The sequence below is a fragment of the Sarcophilus harrisii genome, chromosome 5 (assembly GCF_902635505.1).
Source record: "Sarcophilus harrisii chromosome 5, mSarHar1.11, whole genome shotgun sequence".
NCBI classification, from domain to species: domain Eukaryota; kingdom Metazoa; phylum Chordata; class Mammalia; order Dasyuromorphia; family Dasyuridae; genus Sarcophilus; species Sarcophilus harrisii.
The window spans coordinates 122,134,360-122,144,775 of NC_045430.1; the positions used below are offsets into that span (position 1 = coordinate 122,134,360).

The 10,416-nt window shown below is 32.6% G+C and overlaps 1 protein-coding gene across 3 annotated transcripts in view; it reads left to right on the forward strand.

Annotated features, from left to right (window-relative positions):
• STK38L (serine/threonine kinase 38 like) overlaps nucleotides 1–9,790 on the forward strand; it is a 110,164-nt gene extending 100,374 nt beyond the window's left edge. For all 3 annotated transcript variants that reach the window (XM_031938496.1, XM_003771399.4, XM_023504696.2), the window contains 4 exons: nucleotides 1,550–1,673; nucleotides 3,969–4,064; nucleotides 5,794–5,885; nucleotides 6,025–9,790. In XM_031938496.1, coding sequence (XP_031794356.1) covers nucleotides 1,550–1,673; nucleotides 3,969–4,064; nucleotides 5,794–5,885; nucleotides 6,025–6,152 — 440 coding nt within the window. In that variant the 3' untranslated portion in view covers nucleotides 6,153–9,790. The remainder of the gene's footprint in view (nucleotides 1–1,549; nucleotides 1,674–3,968; nucleotides 4,065–5,793; nucleotides 5,886–6,024) is intronic.
• Nucleotides 9,791–10,416: the final 626 nt, after the last annotated feature.

Below are 10,416 nucleotides of genomic sequence, written 5' to 3' on the forward strand. Positions count from 1 at the left end.
ATCTCTGTCACCTGCAGCTTGCTTTTCTTTTTATAGCATATAATAAATTTAACATGTAACTTTCAAAGGTCTTCTGTTTGTGCTTCCTTCTGTGCTCTTCTCTGCATTTAAAAAAAGTGTTTCTAGGACCCTCTTTTCTTTCTTTTTCTCTTTTTGAGAGGCCACCCTAACACTCATCACCCACCACTGACCAAAAAGAAAAACACTTATGCAACAAATACACAAAGTTTTTTTAAAAAAAAATTAAATTCCCCCCATTGTCTGTGTTCAAAAATATATATCTCATTCTTTGCTGAGAGTCCATTATCTCTTGGTCCAGAGAGACATAAGTAAAATACCAATTTACAGATAATGAAACTGTGAGGTTAAGAGGGCTTACATGCATTTAACAGAATATGTACTTCTTGTAAGTAATCACAGTTCCTGACATCTAGAATGTCCTTCATAAACGCTGACTGATTGATTGGCTTCTCCATGGTCACAGAGATAGTCTTCAGACTAGGACTTGAATTCTTGGCTCCAAATTTCATGTTTTTCATGTAGACAATACTCTAGAGGTTTTCAAGCAGCAAGCCAGATTAACTACTTGTCTGAGATATATTAGAAAACTATGTAAGAAAGGTGGGACTAGATAAGCAATAAGGTTCATTCTAACCTTGAAATTGTATTAATCAATTCAACAAACATTTCTTAAGTATTTAATGGGTGCAGATCACTGTGCTAAGGAAGATCTAAAGTTAGATAAGATTGCCTTCACAGAGCTTATAATTTATTCAGAGAATTTGATATTTATAATATTTGTAAATGGATATAAAATAATGTATGTTAAGTTAATAATAACAGTTAAACCAAAGTGACACATTAGTATCAGTGGAGTAAAGTCCATTTCCGATTGAGGAGAGTAGGGGAGACATCTTTGATTAGGAGGTATTTGAGATAGTCTTTAGTGGATGGGTAAGAATTGAACAGGTGGCAAAGATTATTTTATTTCAGGCATGAGTAATAGGTTGGACAAAGTCATAGAACTGGAAAGATACAAATACCTACCTGGGACTTAGGAGAGGTCTGCTTTGACTTCAATGGAGAAGAAGGGAAGAGAAGCAGTTTAGTATAAAACTGAAAAGGTAGAGTAGTATTAAATCATTAATTAAACCAGAACAGAGAAGTTTTAAGCAAAAACTAATATGAACTGAGCTATAGTTAAGAAGATAAATCTGGCCAGCCATGTATAAGAAGGATTGGGTGAAAAGCAGAGGCAGAAATCAGAAAATAATATAGGAAGACAGCAATGAAGTACCCATCTTGATGTGAATTCAGTGGCAATAGAGGAAAAGAATTGAACTTAAGAAGTATAATAAACTAAGTGCATATAAGCTGAAGAACAGAAATGAGTCAGTTAACATTAAGGTTTTGTGCATCCCAGATTGCTTCTGCCCTACAGAACCAAGTAGATTAAGTCTGTTATATCTTCCCACATGTCATGACTTTCATAATTCTTACCGTATTTGATCAAAAAATCAGATGAAACTTTGTTATCTTTGATATATAGGATATCCACCCTTCTGTTCTGAAACACCACAAGAAACTTACAGGAAAGTTATGAACTGGAAAGAAACTCTAGTATTTCCTCCAGAAGTACCTATATCAGAGAAAGCCAAGGACCTGATTCTCAGGTTAGTGCCAAATCTATATTACTCATTGAAATCTTAAAGTTGCACAATTAAAATGTAGCAGAATATTTTAATTTGTTAAGCAATTCTAATTGGGATTTAGGATATACTGATAAAGAATGTACCTTCAGCAACAACCTGTTCTGTCTCCTAATTGGGATGATAAAAAAACAGTGATATTTTGAATTTATATATTCAAATTGAATATATGTATTTGAATAATAATGTAAGATCACAGTGTATACTGTATACAACTACAAAAACAAAGACAATCTATCTTCAAGAAGTTTACAGTTTCATGGAGGCAATGCATATTATATATATATATATATATATATATATATATATATATATACACTGTCTAAAGGTGAGACAATGTATATAAGAAGTAGTGAAGAGGGAGGGATATTTTTGATTTGCAAAGTTGCAAGGGAACCCTAAAGGAATTAGATTGATACATATTCTTTCTAGGAGCAATGACAGAATAAATTTGATTATGTTTACAGAATAAGATTGGGGAGGAAAGGCTAGTTAGGGGGACAGAAAGTATACACCCAGGTGACCACCGATGGAAAGATGAACACAGAAAGAATTGAAAAATGGCTGGAACCCAGGCCTAGATGCAGTGGACAACCAAGACAGCTACCAGTCAAGGCAAATGGCAGGCATGGGTGAAAGTTTTGTTGTGTTGTATGATGAGTTGAAAAATAGTGTTATAAGTTGGAATTAATGTTTGTTGGTCTCACTATTTGAAATAACTGCTATGAAAGCCAGAAAGCAATCTGGCTAGTCTTAGCCAGAGGCCAGCCTTCATATCATATGCCAAAATAAAATCCAAATAGATATGTGATTTACATGTGAAAAATTACAAATGAACAAGGAAGAAATTCCTTATCAAATCTATGGATCTGAAGAGGTTCAGGACCAAATAAGATAAAAATGGACAATTTCGATTATATAAAATTAAAAGGATTTTGAAAAAAACAAATAAAATCAATGACATGAAAATTAAAGGGAAATAAATGATTGTTGAAAAAATATCTGCATTAAGTTTCTGTATTTAAAGGTTTTATCTAAAATATGTAAGGAATTAGTTCCAATTTGTAAGACTAAAAGTCATTCCCCAATAATAAATGGCAAAAGGATATAAACAAGTAGTTTTAAAGAAAAAAAAAAAATCAGCTATCAATAGCCATGTGAAAAAAATTTTAATCACTAAATAATCAGATAAATGCAAATTAAAGAAATTCTAATGTTCAGCCTCATATCTATCAGACTGACAAAGATGACAAAAGAGGAGGGTTTTTTTTTTTTAGCACTTAATAAAATTTTATTCAATTATACATTCATATATACACATACCTACATATCAAAAAGTAGATAGAATCCAATCCTTGGAGTGTGTGTGTGTGTGTGTGTGTGTGTGTGTGTACATATCCATCCATATCTATAAGCTCTCTAATATATACATGTACATGTACATATGTATTTTATGTGTGTATATATGCATATAGATTATATAAATAATAGGTATTTTTCTTTTTTAAAAAATAGCTTTTTATTTTCAAAATATATGCAGATAGTTTTCAACATTCATCCTTCCAAAATCTTGTGTTCTAAAATTTTTTCTCCCTTCTTTCTCCCACCTCCTTCCTTAGAGAGCAATAATTTAATATATATTAAACATGTGTAATTCTATATATATTTCCACAATTATCATATGGCACAAGAAAAGTCAAATCAAAAAGGGAAAAAAATGAGAAAGAAAACAAAAAATAAGCCAACAGCAAAAAAAGGTGAAAATACTATGTTGTGATCCACATTCAGTCCGCACAGTACTCAAAACAGGGATTTGTTATATTCAACTATGTGTGTTTTTTTATAAGGATTTCTTTTTCTTTACATTGTTTGAAGATAAATGAGGAGAGAAAAATAAATGTTTGTTAGAAAAGTGGATAATTTAAATTTGCAAGGAAATAGAAAGAAAGCAAAAGATCATAATGGAAAATTGTATTCATGTAGAATTATGGTCCAAATTTAAAAGTGGGAGAAAAGAAAAATGTGTTGTAATTGCTTGTTATAAATTTCTATAACCTATTCATCTACCCATTCTTTCAGAAATCTTTTGCTAAACACTTCTGTGTGAAAAAAGACATACTCACTTTTCCTCCAAAATTTACAAATATAGAATCTTTTATACTCATCAGTTAAAGATGAATTACTCCAAATAACCTATTTGATAACAACTTTTTAGAGCTATCTTGATTGTTATGCTAATAACTTGCTTCAATATTATAGATTCTGTATTGATTCGGAAAACAGAATTGGAAACAGTGGAATAGAGGAAATCAAGGATCATCCTTTTTTTGAAGGAGTAGATTGGGGACACATCAGGTATGTTCAAAAAAAAAAAAAAAGAAAGAAAATTGAACATATGGCTAGGCTTCTACCCCCAAGTTTAAAGTTTAGCACATCCTAAGCTGGGGTGTCCTATCCCTGCCCTAGCCATGCTCAAAGGCAATAGGATTCCTTCTCTAAAGCATTGGGGGTGTGGGGAGATTACCTGGCTGAAAAATTGGAAAGTACTGTTGGAGGGGGAGGGTCTAAATGTCACCTTCCCATGGAAAGACAGGGCTGTGGATATGACCAAGAGTGTCCAATTAATCTGATCGGGGCACACACACTCAATATGGGATGCTGTCTTAGCCACTGGGGGGGCCCGGCTTTAGGGAAGCATCTGGTAAAAGTTAGCAGGAAAATCATTTGGTTTATTTACATTTTCCTTTTGAGAGATCATATATAATAAGTTAAAAAAATCAATAAACGCTAGAGATCAGTTTCATCATATCCTGTTAGAACCCTGATAAAAAGTAATTTCATTGTGGTAGTAGATAGCTGATGTTTTTAAAACATGAAATCCATTTTTCATAATTACATTCACATTAGAGTGTGTAGCTTAAAGCTAATTGACTAACTTCAAAGTATCAATTTCAGCGGTTAAAAAACAATTTGAAAATGTACAATTATGTCTCTGTTGAGTTTTTTATGTTCAGACCTTTTTTTTTTATTATTTTTTATTTTTTAGCAGAGGCAATTGGGGTTAAGTGACTTACCCAGGGTCACACAGCTAGGAAGTGTTAAGTGTCTGAGGCCAGATTTAAACTCAGGTCTTCCTGACTTCAGGCTGGTTCAGATCTATTTTAATTGATTGACATAAGAACTTTTGCTTGATCAAAACTTTGAGCATGTAAAAATTATATGCATGTCTGCTGAAGAATACAGTGAAAAAACCATTGAATATAGTAGCTGAAGTGATCTGTGTTCAAATGCTCACTCTGATTCTCCCTTACTTGTGTATTAACTTCCCTGGGCTTCATCTGTAACATGAGGTCACTGGATTAAAGGGTTCTTTACCAGATCTAGAACTATGATCCTAAGTTTGCATTTTGTTTTTCTGTTTCATTTTTTTAATTGTTTTATTTTCAGTTCCAAAATCTCCCCATTTATTCACTTCCTATAAGTTTGCATTTTTAGCAAACAGATATAATCAATTTCTTTTTTAAGAAATATTTTGTATTCCCTTTTCTCTTTCCCCTATACTACCCTCTCCCTTGTAGAGGGGGGTAGTGAAAAGATCACTCTCAAGTGATCACTTCTGATCACATATCAAGGGATAAGAACACTTTCTAGATTACAGAATGTTCCAATCTTGGCTAAATTAGGTTGGAACTAGCTACTGACATAGAACACAAGACACAATTTGATTTTGTCTAGATAAAGGATTCTCCAATTTTTGCTGTAAATGTATTACTTTCTTCCTCTATTTTTCCTTTCCTTCCTTGGCAGTAGGTGAGACTGGGACAACAGTTATGAAAATAGAGTACATGATAATATTGAGTTAATATTAAATAAAGTTTTTTATTTTAAATTACAGAAAGTCTTTTATTTAAATTACAAAATTAAAATAACATTTCTTAAACAGACTTCCTATTATTCTTTTGTAATGCCCAGAGAACAGCATGCAGAATTCTGAATGGGATTTTTTTGTTTGTTTGTTAATGGGCAACTGGAAGCATATTACTATTTACCCTAGCTTCTTAATGCTCTTCTTTGGCATTTTTAGGGAGAGACCAGCAGCAATTCCCATAGAAATCAAAAGCATTGATGATACATCAAATTTTGATGAATTTCCTGAATCTGATATCTTACAACCAGGTAAGAAAGATACCCCTTTGAACTTGCTTGATTTTATAAAGACTACAGAAAGACATTCTCCTTCACGTTCTTATCTTTTATTGTAAAAGTTCTTTGGAATTGCTTTGTACACAGTTAACTTTCTCTCTGTGTTTTACAGTGCCAAATACCACAGAACCGGACTATAAATCCAAAGACTGGGTTTTTCTTAATTATACCTATAAGCGGTTTGAAGGGCTTACTCAGCGTGGTTCTATCCCTTCCTACATGAAAGCTGGGAAATTATGAATGAAACTCACACACGCCCACACCCCAAAAGAACTCAGGTAGCTGCATCACCAAGGCTTGCTTGGCGTAGATAACAATACACTGAAATAAATATTCCCAAGGACGGTGGTGCTCATCGACTTCAAGAGGAAATTCTACAGGATTAGGATTTCTAAGACTTCTACAGGAATTAGTTGGCAGTGCCAGCTGGATTTTTTTTAATATTTGACTATTTTTGTTAACTTTATTATACAAAGGTACTGGAATAAAAGGAGTGTACATCCCTTTGTAACTGCACTGCCTTCGCGCATATTACGTCCATTCTGCCTCTGTGTACTGTGGCTTTGTACTGTAACACTTCTAATCAATTCAGGAGAAACACATATCATTTAAAGCAACATAGGCTAACCTGTAGGTCATGGTGCAGTATTGCTGTTTTCTTGCAAACCTTATGGATTTAGATAATCAAGATAAAAGCCATCTTCCATAGTTGTTGTTAGAACACTTGCCCTATTGGTTTCAACATCCATAGAGCATATATGAAGACAATTTAAATAATGATTTTAATAGAAATAGGAAATACACTGGTTATTTAAAGTTAATTAGGTTTATCATCAAGTTATTGTGCAGACTCCACCATACAGGGTGACAAGCTTATGAGCTGGATAAGGAAGTACAACACCTCCACTCAAAAACAACACTAATCCATTTACTTTTCATCCAGAATTACTGTTGACTTGTACACATCCCTGTGTGTACTCTTAGGGAGATGTAATTATATAATATAGAGAGCATCCAGTTGCTTTCTTTTAAGGCGAAAGAATTTGTTTGGTTTTGGTTTTTTTGTGTTTTGTTTTGTTTTTTTTAACAGAGAACATGGTATTATTTTCAGTTAATTATAGCAAGTTGGTTTTAAGAAATGACTATGAGGACTGCTTGTATGTAGAATTTGTGTATTTTTATTAAACTATTTTTTTAAATGTCAACCTTCTAAACATGATAATGAACTTACAGAAATGCCAAGATCTCTTTATTTTTGGCTTTCCAGAAAGATAAAGTTGGTACATATAACTCTTGATATTTTTTTCTTTCATTGAATGAAAGTCTCTTCTTTGGTAGTACTTGTGTTATTGTGCCATTAGTCATTATACTCCAAATGTACCAAAGATCCTGAATTGAGTGGGTGTTCATGACTAAGAGGAATTTTTATTTTCCACTGGGAATGACATATTAGGATGTGAAAGAGTTTTGACTGAGGTTAATTTATTCAAGGGCAATATTATTCACATTTAGTTTTATCACTGTGGTTTAAGTAGATGGATTCCACAAAGTGAATGTTGGCCAAGGTTTTTTTGGATTGGGTGGGGGGAGGGAAGTAAGAATTCATTCTCAAATCTAATGATGTGGCCAGTGAATTTGTCTTGCCTGAAAGTTAGATAATCTTTTATAGCTCTATATTTTAGTTCCGAAATGACTATCTGAAGTTTTCGCATTTCATAGGGACCTAACAGTTAAAGAGAAATTCGTTATCTAAGAATGCCCTAATAATTTGTCTCCAAGCAATGAAAGCAGTCAATTACTACAGTTATTGTAACTGACCTTTTTCCAGAATCTAGACTGATGGTTTGCTCTTAGGAGGTTTCCTGCTTTTGAATAGTAAAAATTACATATGAGCATTATGCAAAATGTTAAAAGCTTTTACAGTTATTGCTGCTAGGTAACCCCACATCTGTCTCAAGAACATTTGCTTTTACTTTTACCACCTAATGTTCAGTTCCAATATTTGAACTTCTGTTATGTGTTCATCCATGATTTCATCTTTCTTTTCCATGTTTGGTTCATGTGATTGAGTGTCCTAATGGCGAAAGCTATTAAAATTTTGATTTGGGTTATCTCAATTTGACTAACTTTCTGATTTGTCAAAGCTATGACTGCCTTTTATAAACATTTTCAGCTTCCAGGATTCTTTACTAGATATGCTGGTTTTTTAAAAAGAGCTATCCTAATAGGATAAAGGTATTTTGGTAAGATTCAAGGAGATTGCAACCTTATCCAATTCTTAATTTCCCTCCCCCCCCCTCCCCTTTGCCTTAGTAATTAGTACAGTAAAACATTGTTAATTCAAGATACAGAAGGCCAAATAAAATAGTAATATCTAGTGAAAGGAGCTGAAATATCCACTCTCTCTTTTTAATTGCAAGGAAGCAGAAAATTTAGCAAGCCTGCTTCTGTCAGATTATTTCATGAAAAGAATGTAGAAATGTTCCTGATTCCTCATTAGTGGAAGTCATAAAAAAGTTTATTTTGTTTATCACTTGTCACTTTTCTCACCTTCACAAGTTAACAGGGTGATTCACAATCCATCAGATCATTTCATCAAAAGTATTTCTTAAGTGCCTATCTAAAAGCAATTAAAGACTCTCTGTCCTTTGTGAGCTTACAAGTTGATTAATGATGCAGGTTAAATAGATGATTTGCAAAGTACTATTGAGACCGAATTTTCACTATTTCACATGTACCATATTTCAGGTAAATCACATCATTTAAATGTCAAAACACTAAACAATGGGGTAATAGCAATTGCTTTGAAATTTGCCATGATTTTGAATTAACAGAAGTTTTACTATAAATTATTTTTCCTAAATATATATGAGACTGTGTAACTCAGATTTCTTGATATCTTGATTTTAATGTAGACTTTGACTTTTTTATTGAAAAAACCACCTTTATATTAAAGTGAATTATGTTATTTTTCTTTATGTACATTTCTTATTAATACAGCTTTAAATCTCCTTTAAATTTACCAAAATATAGAGCTGTCAGAAAATACTGAATTGCTTAGAAGTCATATGTGTGATTTCTTAGCAAACTGATTTTAATAAAATTATTTGGTGATGATGGGAAATAAGAATTGTAAAATATTGGAAACATTCTTTGATCTCCACAGATCATTATAAAACATTAATGAAATTAAATGTACTGGATTATTTTGGTTTTTTTAACCCCTACTTATATTCCTGGGAATCTGTATATTTTGAAACTTTTTCCACATGTAAGTACATTATTTTAATGCTTGTCTATGGAAGATCTACAGAATATCCGTATCCTACTTTGTTGGGGGTGAAAGAAAGAAAATCAGTTGTTCAGTTTTTTAGAATTTCCAAAGAAAGTAGATCTATGTTGATAAGCTGAGATCCTCTGCCCCTAAACACATTCTCTTGTCTCTATTCCATAAAAATTCTAGATGAATATTTTATTTTTATCCCAGTATTTTCACTTTATTTTTATTTAAAGTTTTTTTTCCTTGTCCCTTTAGAAGTGCACTTATTTCTGAAAGATATACATGAGAATACTCAAAATAAACTTAAATAAAAAGACATTCAGACCTCTAGAGGCAATACTTCAGTTTTCTATGAAAGTTTAATATTTGAGGGTGATACTGTTATTTTAAAATAAGAACAAGGTTACAAACAGAAAAATAGACCTCCACTCTTAAAAAGCAATCTAAAAACATAGTTTAGTAATTGTGTAGAAAACTAATCATCGGAATATTGGGTTCTGTGTTCAGTTACTAAGATTTGTAAATGCTGGTTTTGGTGGGGCTTAGGTTTCTTTTTCAAGAGTCAGACAAAAATAAAAAAACTATGTTTACAAAATTCTTTCTGATGAATGGTGGTTTGTTTTGGGCTTGGGGGAGGGCATTTATGCTGAAAAAAAATGAGTTCAGATTGAAATTCACTGTAGAGATTATTTTTTAATAACACTTAGGATAGTTGCATACATATGTGAGTATATGTATATATACATTATATATATGCAGGGCTACATTATATAGATACAGGTGTTTATGTATGTATACAAACAATTACATACAGGTCATTCCAAAAGCCTTAATGCATTTTTTAAAGCTGGAACTCAAAGAAAGTGATTTGAATTGATAGTCATCTGCCTTGAGGTGATGCTTAAAGCTACTGAAATGGATGAGATTACCAAAGGGATGAGTATATAGAAGAAAAGCAGGAAAAGACTATTATGACATGTAAACAAATAAGTGTATCCATACTAATTTACCCCCCCCCCCCCAAAAAAAAAATCGTTAACTCAGGGGATGAGAAAAGATTCCTCATAGGAAGTAGCACATGGACTGAGGCTTAAGGTAAATAGAGGCAGAGATGAGAAGGGAATGATTCATTCTAGGCATGAGGGGGACAGAGTATGCAACAGAGCTAGAAAAGAGTGCCAAATTCTTGTCAGTTCATCTGGAACATGCAGCATGTGAAGGAGA